The sequence below is a fragment of the Mytilus trossulus genome, chromosome 6 (assembly GCF_036588685.1).
Source record: "Mytilus trossulus isolate FHL-02 chromosome 6, PNRI_Mtr1.1.1.hap1, whole genome shotgun sequence".
Classification (NCBI taxonomy): Eukaryota; Metazoa; Mollusca; class Bivalvia; order Mytilida; family Mytilidae; genus Mytilus; species Mytilus trossulus.
The window spans coordinates 11,344,221-11,372,036 of NC_086378.1; the positions used below are offsets into that span (position 1 = coordinate 11,344,221).

The window sequence follows — 27,816 nt, forward strand, 5'->3', positions numbered from 1 at the left end:
AAAACCTGTTATCTTACAGACTTCCATCACAAATCATAGTCAGTAAATCAGGCGATACATTCCAGCATGTGCACTCTTGTTTTACTGTTATTGGGGGATAGTTAATTGATTTGTATTTAACTTTATGATGGGTGACATTTGCATCTTGTTTTAAATTCTAACAGAAGAAGACTTGGCATTGATAAAAGGTATATGCGGCCCTTTATTTAATTCCTTCGTTTTTTTCCGAGTGGATGAAGAACGTAGGCGCCAAAGACATTACTTGATTCTTACAGTTAAGTTTTTGGATTACTTATCTAAATGGTAATGTTTGCAATGTTTGTTTGAAAGATGATTTTGATAACATTAATGAGTGCGTAACTATCGAGTGACACATCTGCAAAATTATGCAATAAAGGCTCCCGTTGGACCATATATATAGAAGTTACATTTTATCTATTATGAAATTACATTTTAAAGCTAAACTGGGAAAATTTTTAAAAAAATGCGGATCTAAATATATATTTTTTTTTTCTCAACAAACCAAATTACATTGTAATAGAAATGAGGAATATGTTTTATGAAAGACTGCAGAGACCATGCGAGTAATTATAAGTGAACCTTATGCAATTTAGTTTAAGAGTTATTAATGATGAAAATAGTAACTATTGCAGCTTCTAAGTTTTCGAGAATTGTAAATCAATTGGTAGGAGAATTGTATCGATTTCTAGTGAATGATATATCGATTGATTGTGAATTATTTATATCGATTGATAGTTAATTGTATATCGATTGATTGTGAATTATTTATCGATTTATAGTGAATTATATATCGATTGATAGTGAGTTATATATCGATTGTTTGTGAATTATTTATCGATTTACAGTGAATTTTATATCGATCGATTGTGATTTTTCTTTATCGATTTATAGTGAATTATTTATCGACTTATAGTGAAATATTTCTACATTTAATTTATAATGAACTGTATATCTATTGAAAGTGAATTATTTATGAATTATTTATTGATTAATTGTGAATTATTTATCGATTTATAGTGAATTACATATCGATTGATAGTGAATTATTTATCGATTTATTGGGAATTATTTGTCGATTTATAGTGAATTATATATCAATTTATAGTGAATTATATTATCGATTGATTGTGATTTACAGATCGATGAACAGTAAATTATTATAGATAGATTGATTGTCGTCTGAAAAAACCCCGTCTAGATGAGTGTTTAATGCACATACATAACTAATACAAATTCCAGAATAATAAATGCGATACATTTATTTTTTTATTAAAAGACGATACAAAGTACTCGACCTGATGTGCCCTCATGATATCCATACTTCTAAATTATAATCTGACATTGTTGTGAAAACAATGCAAGGTTAACCACGTTATTTTGGTTGTGTTTTTACGACAGTGCCAAGAGATGTCAGAAAACCATCAACTGTTACCACACTGGTACCTCACTAGGTCCCTGCATGCCTTTATCACATGTACAATTTGGTTCTTAAAATGAATGGTATGATTTTTCTCTTTACTTTTAAGAAACATCAGTTATTGAATTACAGTAATAGAATCGAAGCCAGAAATCATTGATACAAACAAACTGAGCTTGTTATTTATTGTTACAACAGGGGTATCTACATCATTAGTCAATTATTACTGTTATGCTGTTTTGAAAGAAAACTGGCACTTGTTTAGCGCAGTGGGTAATTGGAAGTTAATTGTTTAATTTACGACTATAGACCGAATTATTACCTTGTAGGCGGTCTTTATGAGTATTATTGTTTCATTATTAGAAATTATTTCTTATGTATATTCTGTTTTCTGTATGTTTTCTCAACTCCCAAAATAAGTCGGGGACATCCTCAATTTAATTCAATGTAATGTTTGATTCAAGTCTCATCTATCAATTACACATCAGACAACATAGCATTAATAGATGTAAAATAAAGGTATGAAATAAAGAGCCATTATGCAAAAATTATGTATAGATTCCACAACTGCAACAAGTGTATTACGATATTTCTCCGCTCGAGACAGTTAAATTTTAATATTTAAAGCGCGAGGCTTGCCGAGCTTTTTAAAAAGTTAAAAAAAATTAACTGTTGAGAGGGGAGAAATATCGTGATACACGAGCTACAGTGGTGGAATCTGTTTCTTTTATGATTTTTATCCTTCCTTTTCAAAGATTTGAGGAAAGCTGTGTGCTTTTGATATGACGTCGTCAGACATGGTCGCATTTTTCATGACATCACAATAAGAATACTCAGAAGAAAACAAGAAAATTTAACGTCACAATTAAATTCTAACCAATCATTTGCCAAAAACAGATTTTTCACTAGTGAGGAGAAAATATTTTTCTCACACCGGTTAGGCAATGTGTGAAAATAGCACAAAGATTAGAGAAAAGAAATTTTAACATTAAAACATGAAATTTTGTATATTATAAAACATATTGATGATTCCTTTTATCAATAATTAAGTATGACTGAGATAATGTACTACATTGTATTAGTTTAAGATATTAAAACTTTAACTATACTAGCAGATAATGTTACTATACTTTGTTCACCATCACAAAAACGCTATAGTAAACATGTTATTTAGGTCATTTATATAACGGAAACTAATTTACTCCATTAACATGACAAAAGCGTCATATCATCAACACTTAACTAAAAAACGGTTATAAATGAATATTGTATAGTGATCTCTTGGTGTTTTTGTTTTAATTTTATATATGTCGTTGTCTTGTTGGCGTATCAAACGACTTTCCTTTAATTCATACAAACATTTTTGCGCTGTTCTATTTGTTTAAAGCTGTAATCTGTTTTGTTATTTGCAAAACCTTTCTAAGCAAGTGAGTCATTCAGTGCTATCCTGGTTTTTGTTGTATCGTGATGTTCAATGTTTATTTTTTTGTGGACTGTGGTCATCCCGTTCGTTGTCACGTTTTTCGACGTTCAAATACAAATACAAACAAAATGTATTCACTAATCATAGTGCCCGTACTTGGGTAGAATAAATTAAAGTTTAATTATTGCTGCAATAAAAAAAACATACAATACTGTACGTAACATCATTTGAATGATTGTGGATGTACTTTAGTATTGCCTGCTTTGTATAGTCTCCTGTTTTATAAATAAATCTGACGACTAAACGCAATGACAAAGTAATTGACTCTGAACGCCCATATAACCGTCTTTATGTATGTCTGGCTACAATACCGTAAACAGATAAACCTTCCATTATTGCTCAATGAGGTGCTTGACGATGCAAATACAATATGGTTTGTGATTGGTTGATAAAACAACACGAAGTACTCCAAATCCGGTAGCCGGATCGTCCGAAAAATAAAGACCACCCTTTACGATATTTATAATAAATACTAGTAACTACTTTTTAGGTTTCTTACATTATATTTGAGTTACAGCTTGTTTGATGTTCGCCTCTTTATAAGAATATTTGTTTAAGCATATTATTTTGATTACTTTGAGAATAACGATAATTTCGTACGTTAATTTATAAGAAAAGATTCGCATAGCTAATGTATATAATATAAATCATTACATCATTGTAACTATGTACTATTTTAGAAAAATAGTTCAGGTGAATAAAAACCCATTTCAATGATTAAAAGTAAATGTGTATTGCATCGCCATGCCTCAGCCAAAGTATCTTTGGAAATGGAATTTAATTAAGAGGCTAAAGTGATTACAATTACTTTTCCCTGAAATCAAAGTTTAATTTAATTTTCGACTTAGTAATTCCGGAAATGATTTTATTCCGTGAACCTGTAACATTAATAAAGTTTTAAAACAGACAAATAAATTAGAATACAGCCGAACAAATTGATTCTTATATTGTCAAGCTTTTAATTAACAGCTATTCCCAACCCAGTACAATTCAATTGTAATGATTCTTGAGTGATTTTTGAAATGAATTGTTAAATTTTCTCATTTTCTCATTTATCATAACATAAATGGTTATTTCAGAAATAAATCAAAAGTAAAGTAGTCTCCGACTTTGAAATACTTAGTGTGTCGCAATAATTTTTAGACATTTATTACTTATTGTTTCTATTCATGTATGTATATATTTTGAAAACAAAATATCCTGATAAAATTTGAAAAAGTTAGAACTTGTTCGCCTTTATTCGTCTTCTCGTTAGATTAAAAACAACACAACAAAAAAAGATTCAGATAAAGAATATTTACGTGTTTCGAATTCAATTACTCTAAATATAACATAAAGTCAAAAATAGCCTGAAGTTTTAGTAGCAAGTGCTATACAAGGTAATTTAATAATCTTAATGTTTATAGTTTTAGATTAATATGACTAACGTAGGAGGACGTTATATGTGCTTTGATTATAGGACACTTAATTCCATAATATAAGGATGCATATCAGAAATGGTTCATATAAAAAATCTCGGGGGGGGGGGGGGGGGAGGAGAGTGCACTCCAATACCAAACTTATAGGGGATGCCGCTGGGATTCTTTAACCCCTTAAAAGGGTGACCTATTCCAGGCTGCACGTCTTTTCACTTTGTATATAGGAAGTGTGAAAAAATAACGATTACCATTTACTACTAGGCCGAAAAACAGCAGTTGTCTAAGAATACCTGAAATACAATTCTGCCTCATTCCGTTCATTTGCCTGCGTTTGAACGGTAAAAATTGACATCTGTCTAACGCATAACAACTCAATATCATTGTTTTGACCTGTTTGTACTAACGCCGGTATCTTCGTGGCCATAAAAAGATCACTCCACGGTGAGTGATTAGGCAGTATTACAACAGTGATTAGGTTTCTTGTGATGGATGTACATTACATAACGTAAAAATTGGTACAACAATCATTCAATGCAATGAGGTCAGAACATTCATAACACTTTAAGCTTCAACACTGTCTATTATACTAGTGTAAATTGGGCTTTTTATAGTGTTTTTTTTTCTTCATAAAACCAATATCATTCAATATTTTTTTGCATTAAAACCAAAGTGACATAAATAAAATGAAGACAATTTCTCAGCACGCCATAATATATAATAAAATACATTTGAAATAGAAGTGTCAACAGATCTCTCTACAGTAAACCCAGAAATTACAAAGCTGAAAGGAATACCTACTCACTCGACTCGCTTTGTTCTGGAGTGGTATCATTTATGTCAAGTCCAATGTAAAGTGTGCATCGTAACTGCTAGCATAATTATCATTGCATATGTACTTGATAATAACCGGGATGTATTAACATTGAGTTAGGCTCACTTCTCATCCTACAATTTATACGATTGAACTCGAGAAACCCCGAAGGTCTTTTCAAAAATTATCACCTCTGCCCTTCACTTTATCCCTCCATCATGTACGAGCGTGGACCATTATATCATTGATATAGCAAAGGGTCGTACAGAGTGAAATTTTCCTACCAAGATGAACTTTAGTGTGTTTTCTATGTTGTGATGTTATGCTATTGTTTCAGAAAAAGAGAGAAGGTTTGGATCCATTAAATCGTTTTATCCCGCTGCAAATGTTTGCACCTGTCCTAAGTCAGTAATCTGATGTACAGTAGTTGTCGTTTGTTTATGTATAATATATACGTGTTTCTCGTTTCTCGTTTTTTTTTAAAGATTAGACCGTTGGTTTTCCCGTTTGAATGGTTTTACACTAGTAATTGTGGGGCCCTTTATAGATTGTTGTTCGGTGTGAGCCAAGGCTCCGTGTCGAAGACCGTACATTGACCTATAATGGTTTACTTTTTTAAAATTGTTATTTGGATGGAGAGTTGTCTCATTGGCGCTCACACCACATCTTCCTATATCTATTTAGCGAATACATGTGTCTTCGATTGTTCCTTTCCTTTATATGTTCCATTTATGGGCATTATGTTTTCTGGTCTGTGCGCCTGTTAGTTTGTTCGTCCGTTTGTCCCGCTTTAGGTTCAAATTTTTGGACAAGGTAGTTTTTGATGAAGTTAAGTCTTATCAACATACACATAGTACACATGTTCAAATATGAGTTTTATCCCAATTTCACGGTCAAAATTACAGTGCGATCGGGGCATCCGTGTACTATGAACGCATTCTTATTTTTATACAAAAATGGAAAATTTTTATACAAAAATGGAAAATGACAAATAACAATAATACATAAAGGTTCATGAACTCTTATCAACAAGAACAATGACAGTGATTCGAACGTGTTGAAATTCTAAATAAAATTTCTTTATTATTTTTTTATTTAGAAATATTATTGGAAACTGTTTTTCTGCCACCAAGAACGATTTCCCTACATCGTTTGCATTTAACAAATTAAAGCTGTAGACTACTCCGATCATTAAAAGATGATCTATCCATTTAACATACATGTAGATAATAATGTAGGCCGTAATATTATTATATCAGACAAATTCTAAAAACACTGCTCTTTGGTCGGGTTGTTGTCTCTTTTACACTTTCCCCGTTGCAATTTTCAGTTTTATTCTCTTGAAACGACTTTAATAAATTGAATTGTTAGGAACTTAGCAGAGACCGTAAGGTTGAAGGGAAATGTATTTATAGATCATGATTTAAATGAGTTTGTTCTGGTAAAAAGGCTGCTAAACACATATTTAATAATTTGACCCTATCTATAAATACATCAGTGGTATACCAAGCCTCCTATTAAGCAACACAAGAGTAGAAAATACAAAATTGATGATTATGAGTAAAGAAGCTACACTAATGAAGTGCCCTATCAGTAGGGATTATATTAGATAGAAAAGGCATATTGTCATGTGCATTGATATTGTTGGCGTAACTGTTATATAGTAAATATGTCTGTTTTCATTAAGTTCATTCTAATTGGTAATTATTGAAATCATGGGTTTAATTGCAATCACAGTGATAATGCTTTTCATTGTTGGAGGAAATAAAGATATAGTTGTCGCGTGCATTTTATATTCGGAATTATCAAACACAAGTATCGTAATTTTTTTGTTATTCTAATTTTTAATTATTCTAAATAAAAAAAACAAGTGTGTTCACCACACTTTTCATATAGAAATAATATGTATAACGACTTAATGTTTTGTCAACAGGCCGATAGCGTTGAACACTATTTGGTTTTGGATATGTTAGGCACTTAAAACTAGAAATAAAAAGATGTGCTATGAGTGCCAATGTGACAAAACTCAATCCAAGTCATAATTTGTGACAGTAAACCATCAAAATACGGTCTTCAACGCGAAGCCCTGGCTCACACCGAACAGCAACGTGTAAAGGGCCCCAAAAAGACTTGTGTAAAACCATTCAAACCGGAAAACCAATGATATAATCAATATAAAAACGAGAACCGAGAAACACTTATGAACCACATCAACAAACGACAACCAATGCACATCAGGTTCATGACCATAAAAGACAGGTGCAAACAATTGCAGCGGATTTAAACGTTTTAAAAGGTACCAACATTCACTCTTACCTGAAACTTATAACTAACTACCTGTTTTCCGATACTTCAATTTGAACTTCGCATGTGGTACGCTTAGAACGACAAGTGCAATTACCTAACGAATTTGGAGCATTTGAAATAACATCCACGTAAACCACACCGTCCTTCTACAGTTGCTTTCAATTTTGCCCACAAAAACAGAATTAAGTTACGAGAAGTTATATTTTTATGCCCCGTCGTAACTTAAATTCAATGCTTATTACCTTAAAACACAGATCATGTTTGAATTTTGGTGGTGTTATTTTTTCTGTTCTACAGTTACGTTCCTTCACAAATGGAAATATTGATGAATTTTTCGTTTCCGTTTTCAATTTTTTTTTAAACAATGATCGATGCGTCAATGAAAAAGTAACTGAAAATAATCTCTGACTATCATTTAAAAAATCTTATCGTGACGTCGCCGACGTTATATTACAAGGCGGAAAATTTAGTTTATCATGCTACTTACGGGGGAAAAATTGGCCTGATCCTAGTTTTCCCCTTATAACGCTGAGGGGGGAAAATGGGATCATTCCAATTTTTCCGGGGGGAAATATTGGATCGATCCAGTATTTCCCCCCGGAAATTTTGGCATGGGGGAAGAATGGCTATAGGACACCGGCATGAACGATTTTATTTTAGATTTTGTAAATGCTGATATTGAGGCGGTAAAGTTATTACAAACGAAAACGTAAACTTAAGTTTTATCAGTAAACCAATAGACTGTTACCCATATTTCAGATAATTTTGTGGTATGTTGTTCATTGTTGCTTTGCAAATTGTCTCTATAAATACGGTCTTTATTGTCTTTCTGGATGTAAAATAACGACAATTTAATCATTTTTCTAAGCGAAAAATTTGTTATATCATAGCATTTTAAAACAATCTCAGTTCAACAGGTCCAGTAGAAAATTGAAATATGTGTGATGGATAGGTTTTGGTTAAAGAGGAGAAATGTTGAAAAAAAATTATTTGTTCCTTTAAAATCGTATTCTTTACAAATTGATAATACATTAAAATGTAAAAAAGAGTTGATCGATCAATGAAATAACTATTGTAAAAATATACAATGACCACTATAAAATGTAAAGCCAAAAACATATTATGGTCAACAACAGACACTTGATTATGACGATCGTGGATTAAAGAGTCTTGTATACATATTATAAAGTTTAGCGAATTTTGTAAATGTGGCAGTAGAAAAGTATAAACAAACAGAGCATGCCAAATGATTGTTTTATACATGCATTTGTAATTATCTAACATTTTAATTCTAAAGTAAGATTTTAATATGGTTTATATCGAATATTATTTTTCTATTTTACGTCCTATGGTTTAACATCAGTTGATCTGTTATTATAATGATTTTAAAGATCTTCGTTTTCATATGAGATTATGAACGCAAGACAAGAAAGGTTAAAAATTAAAATATTTTATATTAAGATTTAGTGAAATGCTGGATTCTGAGAGAACAGCGCATATCTGTGGAAGGAGAAATAACAATTTAAACAATAATTTTATGTTTTGTTAGTGCAATGTAAACAATCTAACCGTTTTTTTTTTGTATTTTTGAGCCCAAAAGGTTTAAAGAAGATATATTAGAAGTATATCTAGTCAATCATTACCCTTGAAATACATTTTGTAGAGCTAACACGCAAGTTTTATATTCTCGAGCAGATGAACATCTGGTTACAGCCGTTTCTGTATATTTTCCCCTACAGTAGTCATCTATGTAACCCCGCAAACAAACACAAATACATAAGGTAAATCAAAAACAACAAAACATGTTTACCACAGAGGATACAACATCGTGGTCAGCAAGCTTATCATAGTAATCCATATAGTCCACGTAACAATAACGTAACCCAATCAACGAAAGATCATTTAATAAACCCTCCTATATATTAACTCCATGAGGTGTACGGCAATGCGGATGACGGACTAATCATTTCATGACGGACATTTTAGATATACAGTCAGGATTACGAATTATATCTGGGAATTACAAAATATAATTTGACGTCGGCTATTGACAGATATGATTGATATGTATCGTATGTTTGCCCTTGTCTTTGACTTTTTATGCCGATTTTTGCTGTACGCTGTTTTGAATATTTTGTCAGTAATCTATAATACTTCATTAAGGTTTGCCAGAGAAAACATAGGAGAATAGATCGGTCGATGCCATATTTGTTGAAAGGTGAAGTAGTTTCTACTTATCGAATCAAGAAACTATATTTACCAAAAGTTGTTGTTTTAATATCAGTATAATATAACATTGTTATTATCACATACATGGCTTGATTTCGCTTGTAAAGAATCTAGCGGAAGCGAAACATGTATAATGGCGTTTTAGCTACCAAAAGTAACATCGCCAGAAGTTATATTTATCAGATTTGTTTGTAAAAAAAAGTATATTAGAAAACCACCAATAATGAACTTTCGTTTAAGAATTCATGAATATCTGAATATACCGGGGTGAAAATCAAACTCGAGAGGAAGAATACAACACAACATTCTGTAGAACTTCAAAAGTTTAGGTACAACCGAAGCTAGAAAAATCAGTACCAACAATAAAATTAGTTCTTTAGTTCTCTATTTGTTTTACAGAATTAAAAAGCGGTTATTGGTAGAATTTTAAAAGCAATTATTATTTGCTTGTTTTCTCATGCTCTAATATCGGTCTCTGATTTATAAAACAGTTTCCATAAATTAACCTAAAATAAATAGCGAAAACATAATTGGTTGTAACGCCCAACAAAGACATAAACAAAAAAGAAATCATGTAAGAAAATAATTACAATTTGATCTAAAACGAAACGCAAGACCGGATACACATCACAGGTTTACGAGCTTTAGACTGTTATTTCTAATAACGTAATCATGGCACTTTATAAAACTTGTAATATTGAAAAAGAGAATAAAATAAGCTTTCTTTTGATATATCGCATGTTAGAAATACATTTTTTATATCAATGTTGAAACATATTTCAGAATAAGTAGATAGATATAAGAAGATGTGATATGAGTGCAATTGAGACAAGTCATAATTTGTAAAAGAAGAAACAATAAATGTCAAAGTACAGTTTTGAACACAGAGCCTTTGATCACACCGAACAGTTTAGCTATAAACAACTCGTTCATTCAGAAAAAAACCACCAGTATCTAGAGACATTTCAGTATAATTATAACGAAAAGTTCCAAGTGATGAGATTTAAATCCCAAAAAATGTAGAAGTTCTGAAATTATTATACCAGTTGTGGTTATAGCTGTCTCCATACTCAATGCAAATGGTTATTTTGATTAACATTGCCAATCAAGCAAATGGATGATATGGCGTCCGGCCTTCTGAGTTTGAAAATTTAATAAAATATTGGCTCGTAGTATCTAACTTTTATGGACCTTGCATTTTTAAATACTTTGTTAATAAGTCCTACTTTCCATAGATATCCATAGCTACTTGAACACATATTTAGATCTTAATTTTACACACAACAGTATAAGGATTTAATATAAGTAGTTTATGGAACAGGACTAGTGCTACATTATGTTGAGAGTTACCAAACACTGCAATAACAATGTTAAAAACACATCGAAGGATGTTGACCTCTTAGTGACGATTTACGTAGCTTTATGACGTCTTTTTAGATGACATTGGTTTAAATATTATGAAATTAACATGCGAAACTGAAAAAAATCATAAAGTGTTTGTTAAGTTGTCGCTCATGATATGCTCTCATCACATTTTACTCTGAAAATAGACGACGACCAAACATGCCTTCAAAACTAATTAATAACAAAAGTTTCCTGTTTTATGTCAGTGCTCTATATACGTGACAGTTTCTTTTTAAATTCATTCCAATATCGTCCTATATAGACTCCTAAATAAGGCCTTGTTATATATCAATGAATTGACCTGCATTTTTATGTGATTGAGTGTGAATCCATGTTTAAATTATCACATCTTTCTTAATGAAAGTCATTGTTGCAATGACATAACAGTGATACTCTTTGCATTGTCATTTTAATTCTCCACCTTCAAGGAAACATCTTCCAGTGATGATTACACATGGGAAATGTTTTATCGTAAAAGAAAGGAATAAAATGGCACTTATCAAAAAACTGGAAATTATCCTGACATCCCTATATACATATGTTTAACAGAAATTGATATGTATCTTTCTCAGGTATTGAGTTTTTTTCTTAATGGCAACACTTACATTCTTTCATGTTTAATTTTATTGCACAAAATGTATAAAGTAAGTCACTTGTAATTTGCCAAACATGTATTTCCTTTTAGATATAGTAAAAGTTATAGACTACAATTAATGCTGACATTAAACAACGAGATGTCTATCCGTTAGTTGAATAATAGCTTCCTGATATTATGTATCATTCGGTCCGTTGAAGATTTTTTTTGGTTCAATTAAATAAGGGGTATTAAGTCATAAAAATTGTTTTATTTAACAATCAATGATTTACACTAAACGCCTTAATTATAAAAGTAAGAAGATGCGGTATAATTGCCAATAAAAAGAAGATCCAGCATTTGTGTTACACTGGACCCTTTTTCAAATAAGTCTTGATTGGTACTTTTATCAAAATTATCACCGCTTCCGAAATATCGGTCGTCTTTGTGAACATATGTACTATAAAGGCAACAGAATACCAATGTTCAATAAATAAAGGCAACAGTAGTATACCAATGCTCAATAAATAAAGGCAACAGTAGTATACCAATGCTCAATAAATAAAGGCAACAGTAGTATACCAATGCTCAATAAATAAAGACAACAGTAGTATACCAATGCTCAATAAATAAAGGCAACAGTAGTATACCAATGCTCAATAAATAAAGGCAACAGTAGTATACCAATGCTCAATAAATAAAGGCAATAGTAAATATATCAATACTCAATAAATAAAGACAACAGTAGTATACCAATGCTCAATAAATAAAGGCAATAGTAAATATTTCAATACTCAATAAATAAAGACAACAGTAGTATACCAATGCTCAATAAATAAAGGCAATAGTAAATTTATCAATACTCAATAGATAAAGACAACAGTAGTATACCAATGCTCAATAAATAAAGGCAACAGTAGTATACCAATGCTCAATAAATAAAGGCAATAGTAAATATATCAATACTCAATAAATAAAGGCAACAGTAGTATATCAATGCTCAATAAATAAAGGCAAGGGTAAATGTATCAATGCTCAATAAATAAAGGCAACAGGAGTATACCAAAGTTCAATAAATAAAGGCAATAGTATATATATCAATGCTCAATAGATAAAGGCAACAGTAGTATACCGTGAGTAATACAAATTCAGCGGAATTTGACCTAAATGATTTGTTTTAACAAAATTAATATGTGGTGTTAAATATAGATAAAATCAAAATCAAAAATTTATTTACTCTATAGAAGTATTTTATATTGCCAACAAATAGGTTTCGAAATTCATACTCCTTTATTGAAAATATATCTCTTTATAACACCGGAGGTCGAGTGGTTTAAGTAGTTCACCTAGCGTACCAACACTGAAAAAATCGCGACCCATAACTGGTGCGTTCGATGCCAATTTTAATTGATTATGATTGTAAGTTTTACTTTCGAAATTTCATTGTTCATTTCGTGCACTCCGATCAGAACTTCTCCGCAATAAAAACTGCCCACCATCATGTAGCTAATAGTGTTAAAAGAGGTGTTTAACACACAAAAAATCAATCAATCAATTTTAATAATAGGATTTTTACATATAAAATGCTGATGAAGATTACTCTGCAAACGATGAAGGAATATTAAGGTAATAAGTTGGTATTTTAAAGGAGATGCAACAATAAAATTTAATCATTTCATTGGAATATAGTTACAGTTATCAAAGGTACCAGAATTATAATTAAGTACGCCAGACGCGCGTTTCGTCTACATAAGACTCATTAGTGACGCTCATTTCGAAATATTTTTAAAGCCAAACAAGAACAAAGTTGTATGGGTCGGCTGCACCTTGTAACATATTGACGGTTCTAATCAATTTGTGCTCGGATTAGTATGTTAGACTGCGGTTTGCTATCTTTTATACATCACACTTGTACAATTGGTTAGGTTTTGACACCAAAGCAAAACATTCGACAGTTTGATATATTTTCATTTTAGGATGTGTCACCTGACATAAAGAGATAATGTAGTATATATGTCTAGCATAGATAAGGAAATAATCATGGTTAGTTCATACTATGGACAGATACTTTCCCTTCATACATCATATTTGTCGATTTGATTGATAAAAAATGAATGACTTAAAAGATTTATCGATACTAACTCTGTCTGTTTCATCATTGTGACAAAACGGTTACCAGACCTAATAACGAGAAGTTAAAGGCAACTATGTAACTCATATTCAAATGAAATCTGACTTTATTGTACACAACAGACAAACACATTGTAAATACAGAGAAACAGATGCATTATCATTATATTAGATGACCAATTTTTAATTTAAATAAAATTGAGAAGGGAAATGGGGAATGTGCCAAAAAGACAACAACCCTAGAAGAAAGAAAAAAGGACACCAATGAATGCTCAATATAGCGAAAAAATTATGCACCCGTGTTCCTTCGTTTTATGTCCTTTTTGGTCATAAAGATCGTCAAGGTTTCGACTTTTATAAATCCTTGCCTTTCTAATATTCAATTTTTAACGGTCCTGGTGAAGGTAAATCAAGAAAAAATCAGTTTAGACGCATGACATACATTAAGTGTTGTTTTCATTTTATAGTGCCCTGTTCTTCATTTCTTGAGTGATCTTGATTTAATTTTGTGTGATGAGCATCTACCCAACTTTTTGAATTCGCCGTTTCAGAAACTTATGCATCCTTGGTAATATTTTTAAAAAGCGTACACCAAAGCGTTTTGATTGGTTTAAAACGTTATAAACAATGGAAATTCAACAAATGACAACGTTATTTTTACTTTGGGGTACGAACAATGAAATTACCCATGATGCTTTAGATTCTGAAACGGCCAATTGAAAAGTAGTTTTAATTGTTTGTCGACTGTCAAGCAAATTATGTTTTTTTTTCGGCATTATGTAATGATTTATGTCAAACCATGCATTATGTAATCTTTCCTGTCAGTCGTTTCCAATATAGTATTAATATATTTGGTCAATTGGGAATGTTTGTTTAGTAAATCCCTTAACCCAGTTTATATTTACATTTGTATCCCTTCTGGAGACTCATTTCGTTTCTATTCCTTTTAGAAATTAAAAGGTTAATTTTAAATTATATCAATATAAGATGAAAGTAGAATGAGAAAAGTGTGGGATGTTATCAACATTTAATAGCCCAGAAATCAATTGAACAGAAACAGGTACTTGTAAAGTGTTAGTTCTGTCCAGGGAAACCACAACAGACAGAAGAAACTACAAACTTAGTATTAATAGCCAATTGATCATATTGGAGAATAGTGGTAATTATTTTCCCTTTAATCACCTCGGTCATAGAACACTTCAGTCGAAAATTTATGTAAATTCACATTGTTTTTCAATCAATTCCATCCCCGTGTCTACCATGGAATTATAAGAAAAGCTATATTTTTTGTCTAATCAATGAAGACTATTTGATATAAGGAGTTTTATGTCCCTTTATATATAACGTTATTTTCCAAAGATTGTGTCGTTATGAGAGAACTGATATATTGTATGCTATAGATTTTGTACTTGCCTATATTGAGAGATTTATTCCGATCATACTGATTTCACTTAAAGCACATTTAAGGCGGATATTGCGGTTTGCGGTTGACCTTATGTCGGAGAAAAGATCCCGCGATAAAAGTTGCTGTAATTAATTGAAGGCAATTTCTCATATATTCATAATGTTTATTAATTCAAAAATAATCTCGCGGCGGAAGGCCATACGCGTAGTTGTTTCTGTTTGTTACCAAATTTGTTGTTCTAGCTCCAAAAGGATAAGCAGAATATGAGTTCATGTCCCTTTGTCATGCTCCAACGACGTTGACATCTTTACATAGTCTTTTGATCATATGTGTTTATGAAAGCGGAAATTGTCGAAGAAGTCATGATTACATTCTAACAGACACAGATTTCGTTTTCAGTTGCTGTGAACAATCTTTGATGCGGTATAATCTAGAATTGTTTCTCACTTGGAGTATATTCTTTTGTTTCCTTATACAGAAACTATAAGGTTAAATTTTGTTTATAGATTTTGTTTTTGTGTGGCTTTTTTATACAATGAAAGATACTTTTTACGTGCTATTGACAATGAGTCGAAGTCTTTGCCACGGTATTTTTTGGAAGTCAGTTTTGTTAAGTTGATCGTCTTGAAGTTGAATAATGGGAATAAAGCTATATATGTATAAATATGTATTCGAATCCCGGCGAGGGAAGAACAAAAAATTTGCAAAGATGTTTAGACCAGTTGTACATACATAATGTACAAAGCCATGTATCACCATCTTTGCTGGTGATCCGATGGATAACTCTATTGTAGAGTTGTCACTGGATCAGACGTACTTATAAATATAATCATTTTCTGTGACTGTATCTTACATTAATTTTAAGGATCCTTTACTATAGATAATATAGCTGATCTGTAAAAACAACATCTCCATGCCTTATTTATTATGTACTGTAGTACGACGCTAGATTAAAACTGACGAGGAAAGGTAACACATGGCCAGCGAATGCTCTATTTTTGTAGAGCCCAGGTGATCGTGTGGTCTAGCGGGACGGCTGCAGTGCAGGCGATTTGGTGTCACGATATCACAGTAGCATGGGTTTGAATCCCGGCGAGAGAAGAACAAAAAAATTGCGAAAGCAAATTTACAGATCTAACATTGTTGGGTTGATGTTTAGACGAGTTATGACGAAAATGATGAACCTCTGTACATTAATGTGAAATAACATTGAATATTAGGTTGAGAGTAACAGACCCATCCCCTGTTTGGAGGTTAAATACAATAACCTTTCAAATGTATGAATTCATCATACAAATAACGACCAAATGAAGGACTCGTGATACATTTTCATTTTCAAACAAAACACGCGTAAAAAAAAAACAACGAACAGGAAAGACCGAATAAACATGTAAAATATCGTATGAAATAAAGACATATACAGCTTAAATGTATTATGTGACTTTACTTATGTGCACAAAATTAATATTTCACATTTATCCTTTAAATCTTCTTTCCGCTATATAGATGATCTTCTTTCACTAAATAATTCAAAATTTGGTGACTATGTGGAACGCATCTATCCCATTGAACTAGAGATAAAGGATACTACAGATACAGTTAAGTCGGCCTCATATCTTGACTTACATTTAGAAATTGACAATGAGGGTCGGTTGAAAACAAAACTTTACGACAAAAGAGATGATTTCAGCTTTCCAATTGTGAACTTTTCTTTTCTAAATAGCAACATTCCAGCAGCACCTGCATACGGGGTATATATCTTCCAATTGATACGATATTCCCGTGCTTGCATTTCCTATCATGATTTTCTTGGTCGAGGGTTGCTGCTCACAAGGAAGCTATTAAACCAAGAGTTCCAAATGGTGAAGTTGAAATCATCCCTTCGTCAATTTTACGGACGCCATCACGAGTTGGTTGACCGTAATGGAATAACCGTTTCACAAATGATATCGGACATGTTCCTGACGTCGTAACTACAATCCCCTTCACTTTCTTGAATGTGACCTACCGAATAAGACTTTAAGCAACACGACTGGTGCCACATGTGGTGCAGGGTCTGCTTACCCTTCCGCAGCACCTGCGATCACCCCTAGTTGTTGGTGGGGTTCGTGTTGTTTATTCTTTAGTTTTCTATGTTGTGTCATGTGTACTATTGGTTGTCTGTTTGTCTTTTTCATTTTTAGCCATTGCGTTGTCAGTTTATTTTAGACTATCCCTTTGGTATCTTTCGTCCCTCTTTAATTATTGTCTCCGAACAATGAAGCAAACAAGACTAAGAAGGGTAATGTTCAAAACTGTGTAAATTATTGTATTCATTATATCAAAATAGTTTGTCTACGTGTGAAAGAGGGGCTAAAGTTACAAAAGGGAAATTCAGAATCACAAGTGTAAGGAAACTTTGAAAGCGTATTGGTACTATATACGTGTTTTCGAAATGTTTGTATTAGATTTAGTTGGCTTATTTGCAATTTGATTAAGTTTCAGTTTGAATTTTACTCGGAGTTCAGTATTTTTGTGATTTAACTTTTTGTCTGACTGAGAAATATATATCAACTTATCACCTCTAACTAAACAACTTGACCTGATAATCACTGTTAGATCAGCTTTAATTATTATACTTAAACCTCAGATTTAAGACATTTCTACCGTTTTCTACTTCTGTTAATTTTTTTAACAGGTGCTTTTAACGGAACTAATATTAACTGGATATCATTGTTTGCCCCTTTAATTGACTTCACATTGCAAACTTCAATGCAATTACATCATCTAGATGGGGAAATCAGACGAAGGTACTAACTGGGAGGGCGTATTTCTATATATAACTCTGTAAAAAATAAAAAGAGGTTTAATTGAGATTAAAAATCAGGAAACCAAACCCTAATGTTAATACAAACAGATATGAAACGCACACATTACACCATTGTAACAGACAAGTTTTGAATGTTTCCTCTTGTTTCAGATTATACGGTTTATGATTTGAATGTCTTTTAGATAACAATTTATAAAGATACAGCTGGTTCAATTCGTCTTTGAAATAAAATATTTGCATTGTAAAATAATGCTTTTTTTTTTTAATATTTTTTTGCTGTTTTGTCGTGCAAACAAAATGTGATGAGCAGTTGCTCATTATACAACAAGATAGTAAATTTAAATATTGTTCAAAAGAAAGAAAGGACAAGCTTGAACGGCGGTATAATACTATTGCCTTTATGGAAAAGAACCGGAATTACCTTCGAACCTTTCTGCTATGTTGTTTTGAATATAGATATGAGCGAGACATTTTCATATCATCTTAAATTCGATGTCTGCGATCTCTATCCGATATGAATATGATCGAGCTCACCTAATTCTGAAATTCTCTGTTTCGTTGTATAAATAACATGCGTCACACTTTCTTATTATTATGGATATTATATGGCATAAAGTTAAATTAAGCAGACCAATCGACTATAGATGCCAAAGCTTTGAGTGGAAATATAATGAATGGGAAAACAAATGCTTCTGTTTTTACATGTACTTCTTACACCGCGTTAATTAGGCTAACACTCTGATCTTCTTTGGTTTTCTTAATTATTGTAATGACTTCTTGCGTCATGGATCAGAATTATGACTGACGTACAATACGCTGCTCTTATCAGATATCAAAGCAACGTGACATTTGTCGGTGATCTGCAAAACTGATAGATAAAGTTAACATACTAAAATTAACAAAAAGAAGATATTTTTAATTACTTTTTTGTTTCTTTAATTGAAATATATGAGCAGTCATTTCATTCTTTTCCATACAAACAATGAATTGTCTACCATTTTGTTAAAAGTATGTGCACAGTTGAATTAAAATATGGGACTGGGGAATGTTTCAAATATACAACAACCCAACCAAAGAGTCGAAAATAGCGCAAGGCCACTGATGGGTCTTCAACACAGCCAGAAAATCCTGCATCAAGAGTTGGGCCTCAGCTGTCCTCTTACAAACTCCATTATATATGAATGAACTTAAATTGGAAAAAAAAACAACAAACAAGACTTTAAAAAGCCGAATGTTCCTGACTTCGGACTGGCGCAAAAATGCAGTGGGGTTAATAATTATCAAAGGTACCAGGATTATAATTTAATACGGTAGATGCGCGTTTCGTCTACATGAGACTCACTAGTGACGCTCATATAAAAATAGTTATAAAGCCAAACAAGTACAAAGTTGGTATTACTTTGCTTCATAAAAAAGAATGGCCAACGTAGATACAAGTATCTTGTCTTAGAGAGGGATAAATCATACTTTGTAAAGAACCATTCTGATTCAAACAAAAAATTCTCTGAAACCGATATTATCAAGATGCTTGATTTCTTGATTGACAACATATTTGTTACGCTCGGAGGACGTGTTTTTCAACAGACTGTCGGCATCCCAATGGGAACAAACTGTGCCCCTCTACTTGCTGACTTGTTTCTTTATTATTATGAGGCTGACTTCATGCAGGAACTTCTTAGGAAGAAAGATAAGAAGTTAGCAATATCCTTTAACTCTACTTTCCGCTATATAGATGACGTTCTTTCACTAAACAATTCAAAATTTGGTGACTATGTGGATCGCATCTATCCCATCGAATTGGAGATAAAGAATACTACAGATACAGTTAAGTCGGCTTAATATCTTGACTTACATCTAGAAATTGACAATGAGGGTCGGTTGAAGACAAAACTTTACGACAAAAGAGATGATTTCAGCTTTCCAATTGTGAACTTTCCATTTCTAAGTAGCAACATTCCAGCAGCACCTGCATACGGGGTATATATCTCCCAATTGATACGATATTCCCGTGCTTGCATTTCCTATCATGATTTTCTTGATAGAGGGTTACTGCTCACAAGGAAGCTATTAAACCAAGAGTTCCAAATGGTGAAGTTGAAATCATCCCTTCGTAAATTTTACGGACGCCATCACGAGTTGGTTGACCGTTATGGAATAACCGTTTCACAAATGATATCGGATATGTTCCTTACGTCGTAACTACAATCCCCTTCCCTTTCATGAATTTGACCTACCGAATTAGACTATTTACCGGGATTTGCTTACCCTTCCGGAGCACCTGAGATCACCCCTAGTTTTTGGTGGGGTTCGTGTTGTTTATTCTTTAGTTTTCTATGTTGTGTCATGTGTACTATTGTTTTTCTGTTTGTCTTTTTCATTTTTAGCCATGGCGTTGTCAGTTTGTTTTAGATTTACGAGTTTGACTGTCCCTTTGGTGTCGTTCGTCCCTCTTTTTTTGAAAAGCATTGAGGACCTAAAATGCAAATAGTTGTGCCAAATACGGCTAAGGTAATCTATTCCCGGGTAAAGAAAATCCTCAGTGTTTCGAGAATTAAAAAAATTGTAACAGGAAATTAATAAGTGATACCCTCGGGGACGAAACGAAACATGTTTTCTGTAATCTCAACCCTCCCTCTACCTCTAGCCAATGAAGAATAAACAAACACACATCAATACGCATAGTTAAAAGTCATTTAGATAAGAAGTCCGACTCCAATGTCAGAATAAGTAAGAGAAAAAACTTAGTGAAAAGGACTACTAACAGTTACTGATATACCAGCTCCAGAGTTCATTTAACCTGAGTGAAAGATTATGTCTTCATCGTATAAAAATGAAGGAAAATCCCTCCTGTTAAGGGTTTAGTATCATACCATCATAAAATATATGCGATGAACATTATACGTGTCATACCAACAACTGTTTTTTGTGTTTTTTCCGTGGCAAAGACATTTTTTTACCAATATATATGTAGTCTTTTCTTGTCACATATGTATTGCTTCAAATATCATTTAGAGCTACTATTATCAATTTTTGATTGTTTCAAAACATCATTTATCTTGTTCTTTTTTACTTTCAGTTGAACTGTGACGATGTCGTCATTTTAAGTGAATTGTTTTTTAAAATCTCACGCACATGCAGAGTTTTCATCGTCATATGTTATACAACAGAATTAAATTTTTGAGTTTGTTGAAGCTTTCTTCATTTGTTTCCAAATACTATTAAGTATTTTTTGTCTTCACGTTTGTATTAGTGGTTTGTATTGTTGTCCTGTCATGTTATGTTGTCAGTTTAGTGTTATATGTAACATTGCCATAAAAGCGGGAGGTTTGGCTAACCGCAATTTGTGACAAAACAGGTTCAACCTACCAGTTTTTAAAAAATGTGATGTACCAAGTCAGGAAAATGGCAATTGTTATGTTATAGTTCGTTTCTGTGTGTTGCATTGGTTTATTTTTGCACTTTAGTGTTTCTGTTGTCTCGTTGTTTTCCTTTTATATTTGATGTGTTTCGCTCAGTTTTAGTTTGTAACCTGGATTTGTTTTCTCTGAATCAATTGATGGCTTTCGAACAGCGTTTTACTATTGTTACCTATTGTGAGATGTTTCACGGTATCATTAAAATATTTTGTCATCATAGTCCAGATATTTCACAATAAAAGTTAGTCTTTTGTCGTTTGTTTGAATTGTTTCAGGATACCCAGTTGAATAATCCAATTTGCTTCAAAATGATTTAAATCTAATGTCATCATTGTTTAATTTTGTCAAATCCAGTAATACGTTTTTTTAAAGACTGTTGCGAGTTAAAATTGTATACCATGATTCCTACGTTTTTATTGATAGAAAATGTAACGTTTATTTTTGGATATCTTTATTGTTGATTTGCTTTGACATTGACGTCCGTAAAGATACATGTGTGTAGTTGATTTTCATATTCAATGTAAAGCATTGGATATAGTTGTCTGGAAACATTATAAAGTATAATAGTATAGATTTTCTGTTTTATAAAAAGGACAGATGTCAGATAGCCATGTTATTAATACTTATTAAGGCCATTCTATAATTCAATATTTATGTTATATGGCATTATAAGTACACTTAATAAACAGGATAACAGTAATGCATGTTGATTGTTGTTTGTTTTATAAGTCTAATATATGTTAAATGGAAACGTTCAGAGTATTGGTATGAGATATTATCTTTATAAGAAAACAATGTAGATGGGTTTTTTTTTAACGAAAATCCAAATCTTTGTGCAAATCGAAAATCAAAAATCTTAGTTCAGCTTAAATAAACATCATGTCCCACAATGATTTTAGAAACAACTGTTCGCGGTATAATATTAATATGTTCAACATACTATTACTGTGCAGAGCGTTTATCCGCTTTGGAAATTTCTCCTCAAATCCAACAGCAATAAAATAGACACTGTAAATAAAAATCTGAAAGTTACATAAATCATTTGCCAACATGTCTGGACTTCTAATAAAATACGTCTAATTTACAGGATAAATTGAAAAGGCTATCAGACTGTTGATATCAGTCAAAAAGTACAATCAAAGTTGAGAATTAATACAGTTGAAACACAAACAAAGAGAAGTTATTAAAACAAAATGAATTTCACAATGATTTACAGACAGTCATATAATATGTTCTTTGTTCCGGGTAATACAGTTCGTTGACGTAGGTTTATGTGATTTAGAAGCGTCGCTATAATAATTTAAAGTCATATTAGCAAAAACGACTATAGACGTACTAGTTAATGTACAATTGGGAAAGAAAATATATCATTATACACTAAACAACAAACCCAAATGAGAGGAAAAAGCTGTCGAAACAATATTGTAAGGATAATAAGAAAATATAGTTTTCAAAAACACTGTCGCAAAGTGTTTCAAGTGATTTTTATCAACAATAATACATCATTATACGATAGTTATTCTTCTTTTGTTTTGTTTTCTTTTTTAATGCTTCTGATTGTCTTTTGGTATACTGTTATTCTAAAATGAATGACTCTGTTCGCTATGGGGTACGATCAGGGCTTCTAGAAGGGTGCGACCCGTAACTCTTAGCTAGAAGGAGGATTGGATAAATGATTGTTTTCAATTACTTTAAACTTGCTAAATGTCCACGACAAACTGTTCATGTGCATTCAGAAAGTTACCATTATAACAATAAATACAATAGATAGTTTCAGTAAGACCCATTTTTGGCCCCCAAAAAAGGCAGTTTTACAAAATTGTTAAAATGTAAACTTTAAGTTATTTATTGGATAGTAGAATGGTTCTGCTACATAAATATGGGCTGTTTTTGACAATACAATGCACATATATTTGTTACTAGCACCATTAAGTCATGATAAATTACTGAAATCTTAACAATTCAAGCATTTTACTTAAATTGTAGACGGTTTCCGTGTAAAACGAAAGTGGCCGCATTCGTGTTCATCCAAAATATTGAAATGGAAGTTGTATTTGATGATAATACATAACATATATAAAGATTGAGGATGAACACGGATGCGGCCACTTTCGTTTTTGACAAAAACCATCTGAAAAGTGACATTTTTACGCATATTTGGTAGATTTTTCATATTTGAGCTTGAATCGGATCGTTTTTAATGACGAAATAAGTTAAAATCTTTCACATAAATTTATTGAATCATGTGAAGTAGACACTTAAGTGTTTAAAAAGTGGTCAAAATATTTCGTAAGCTGAAACTGAAATTTGAGACCAAAATCAGTCCTTACCGGACCTACTCCTTTGATTGGCATAGATTATAGGTAGAAATTCTAGACAGCCTCCACAACTAGATGATGTGGACATGTTGTATATTGGGTTTTGTTTTTAGAACTTTCCTGAAGTTCATTATAATTTCGTAATCTATATTTAGTCAATCGGTGCAGCTAAAAGTAAATTCACAAAAATACTGGCCTCCGAGGAAAATTCAAAACAGAAAGATCTTAATCAAACCACCTTTTCAGAACCTTAAAGGTATCCAAGTTTCCTGTGTATTTTTAAGCATTGTCTTTATATATAATAAGTGTATAAGTAATAAGATAAATCGAGATGATTTTTAAATGAATACACAAGGGTGTTGAGTATGTATGAATTACACAGCAACAAAATGACACAAACATACTCGACTTATGATAAATATATTACGGTCTCCAATTGTAGACACACTCTACCCAATAGTTCCAGCTGCTTTGTATGTTTAAGTTTTATTAAATCTTTCGAACTAGGCAAACGATGCTGTTTACTGCCAAGGTTGGGTTGGCGGTAATGTTTAAGCATGGGTTTTTATATTACATAAGAAATCCTTTTATTTATTGAATCCGATTTTATTTTAATTTGACTTCTTCTCTCTAAGAATTCCTGTGTTTGAAAGAAGAAACTAGATAATTAGCATGTTAGTAGTCCTTGATAGAATACACAGCGAGTGCGATATAAATGTATCATGTTATGATGACAATTTTCCATTAGCTGTGACAATGTAAATTAGCATACAAATTGAAAATAACTCCTTGTAGGAATGTGCCGTAATTTTCTGGCTTACAGTAATATGCGATAAAGAAATCAAGTTGAAATTTTCCTAAAAAAGACAATTACTAAGAATAATTATAAAATGTCCAAACAAATAACGTTTGTAACATTGTGTGTTTTAGAACTTGATATACAAACAGTGGGATATACTGACACATTTTACAGCAACACTTTAAAAATCCCTTAACATGCAAAAAAAGAACAACAAAACAGAATGCTTGATAATTTAAGGCGCAGTTGCTGTGTATTCTGCAACAAAGCAGGAAAGGCTTCAGGATTTTTCAAAATTTATATTTATCAATGATTAAAATCGATTATGAAATTTAACAATGAAATTTGTACAAGTTCGATCGCCTTTGCTGCACCAAGTCAGAAATTTGACAGTTGTTATCCATTCGTCTGATTTGTTTGAACTTTTGATTTTGCCATTTGATTAGGGACTTTCCGTTTTGAATTTTCTTCAGAGTTTGGTATTTTTGTGATTTCACTTCTCAGTTGACCGATTTTCGATTATAATTGATCATCAAAACAATGCTGACTGTATTCAATAATTTTGTCTCATTTTCTGCTGTTACTGGTTATGTCATATTGCTTATGTCCACACAAAGTTTCGTTTCTTTAATTAGACCTTGTTTACATCGACGTTCTCTTATGAAAACGAATGCTATTATACTTCAATGATGTATTTCTTTTAAATCTTTCTCAAGTAGTAAGAGGTCACCTGTTCTTCGAGTAATAACGGTTAACACTGAAATCATGTTTTCAGTTATATTTTCACAATAATCTTGTGATACATGTATATCAATCTAATTTTCGTTTTAGCTGATACACATTTGGCTGTGATTTCTTCTCAAAGGAAAATGAACTGGGGATTTCATCATAATTTATAAGCATTCTTTTTCTATTTGCAGGTTTATGATGTTGGTGATACTATGCATGTCAGCACATCAGGATATAGTGGAAAAGCAGGTTTCAAGACAGACTTGTTTCTGTTTGTAAGTATTGACATTCTCATTATGCTTGAAATTAATCCCGAATTTCGCTTCAAAAATTGCGAAAACGCAGGTTTCAAGACATTCTTTTTTCTGTATGTAAGTATTTTCTCATTGTTTTGGGACGAATCTATAAGTGCCACTTTAAAATCGATAGGTATTGAAACGACTTACTCTCTTTTTAATAGATATACTCTAGCCTCTTCAATGCGAAGGTTACTAAGAAGTTATTAATAAAATAAGTTAAACTTTATTGTTAATCTATTTAATTTCTCTCATCTTTTATTTGATCAGTCTTTTGTAGACGAAACGCGCGTCTGGCGTAAATACAAAATTGCAATCCTGGTATCTATGATGAGTTTATTTTCAACCAATGTGTCGATGTCACTGCTGGTTGAGTTTTTATTCCCCGAGTGTATCAACAGCCAAGAAGTCAGCACCTCTGTGTTGACAAGAATTATCATTGATATGTTGAAAATCACTGTTTACATAACTTTGAATTTTGAAACCCTTAGGCTTTTCCAGGAATAGATTTAACCTTTTCTGTATATGGCAATACGTTTAGCAAGTTTTGGTCCTCAATGCGCTTCAACTGCGTACTTTATTTGGCCTATTTTATTGTTTTTGATTCGAGCATTACTGATAAGTCTTTTGTAGGCAAAACGCGCGACTATTGCAAATACAAAATTTCAATCTTGGTTTCTATGTTGAGTTTATTTAAATACGGTAGTAGATTTTGGATTTTAATATCATTTACTTTATAATTTCAGTTGTTCAGTAAAGGAAAGTTGATACGGTCATATGAAGTATCCCCAGGAACTGTTACCGACATCTTGATTGAACAAAACATGGGGCTTGCTCCATCAGCTTCTTTATTGTTGTATGCCATTTCTAATGAAAATGAACTTGTTGCAGACGAGATGCAAATAATGGTTTCTGGACTTCTTAAAAATCAGGTATATATTTTGTACATTACTTACTGCAAAAACCGTTTACATTATAATTCACATCTTTATTAGAGTGTAAATAAACCGGTGTTCAAAAGTCATAAATCGATTAATAGAAAACAAATCTTGGTGACAACCAAAACTGAGAGAAACACATCAGCTATAAGAGGAAAACAATTGAAGAACAGGAACACTAAACTGCAACAAAACTAACGCCAACATATTTAGAAACGGGCTATTCGACAACTCCGATATTTCTGATAATCTCGTTTTATAGCTAGCAAAACCTCTCGCTTATATAGCTGTGTTAAAAAAAACACTTAAATAATAATATTACACGACAGAAATACAGTACATCTAAACGTAAGAACACTCAGCACAGAGCAATGCAATAATAAATATTATAATAGTACATGACGACATGTAAACGGCAGAAAAACAACGGACATCTCATACTTTCTATAGCTTAGGACACCACAGACTGAACTTCACATATGTTAAATGTACCGATTATTCATAGTTCAAATCAAAAACAATAAAGCATAACACACTATTGAACCGTACTACAAAAAAACCCATCATACCTCAATACATGAATGTTGGATGTATAAATACAGAGACACGTCGTATAGCAAAGCGAATTCACACTCGGCAAAGTCATATTCAGAAATCATCAATACATGAGCAATATAGTTGCCAAGCAAATACCAATAAATCAATGAATATATATCAACGTTTCTGTATCAACACCTTCATATTTGCTTTGCCGAAGAACGTAGTTTGCCAGTTGAATATTGTGTGTGATATGGATATAACTCAACAGAAAGTATGATGTACACCTTGATACACAGTATGCGCACGAATAAAGAAAAGGTGCTGTAATTAAATGTGCAATATCAATGATGCTCTCAATCAATGAACTGGTTTATTTCCAATCAATGAAATGAAAAAAGATAGTGGAAATGGGAATTCTTTCAAAGAAACAACAGCCCGGCCAAAGAGAAGAAAACAGTAAAAGGCAACTAATGGGTTGTTAGCACAGAGAATAAATCCGGGAGAGGCTTCAGCTGGTCGCTTAACAAAAATGTGTAATAGTTTATTGAAAAGGGACGCCATACTAAACTCTAAAACATATTAATGTCACAACTAAAATTAAAAATTATACAATATAAAAAAGAAGATGTGTTATGGTTGCCAATGAGACAACTATCCACAAAAGACCAAAATGACACAAACATTAACAACTATAGGTCACTGTACGGCCTTCAACAATGAGCAAAGCTCATACCGCATAGTCAGCTATAAAAGGCCCCGATAAGACAATGTA

The 27,816-nt window shown here is 32.1% G+C and overlaps 1 protein-coding gene across 4 annotated transcripts in view; it reads left to right on the plus strand.

The window, feature by feature from the left end:
* The window catches only part of LOC134720791 (alpha-2-macroglobulin-like protein 1), a 300,001-nt gene that overhangs the window by 224,514 nt on the left and 47,671 nt on the right, over positions 1-27,816 (plus strand). For all 4 annotated transcript variants that reach the window (XM_063583299.1, XM_063583300.1, XM_063583301.1 and 1 more), the window contains 2 exons: positions 25,462-25,545; positions 26,313-26,498. In XM_063583299.1, coding sequence (XP_063439369.1) covers positions 25,462-25,545; positions 26,313-26,498 — 270 coding nt within the window. The remainder of the gene's footprint in view (positions 1-25,461; positions 25,546-26,312; positions 26,499-27,816) is intronic.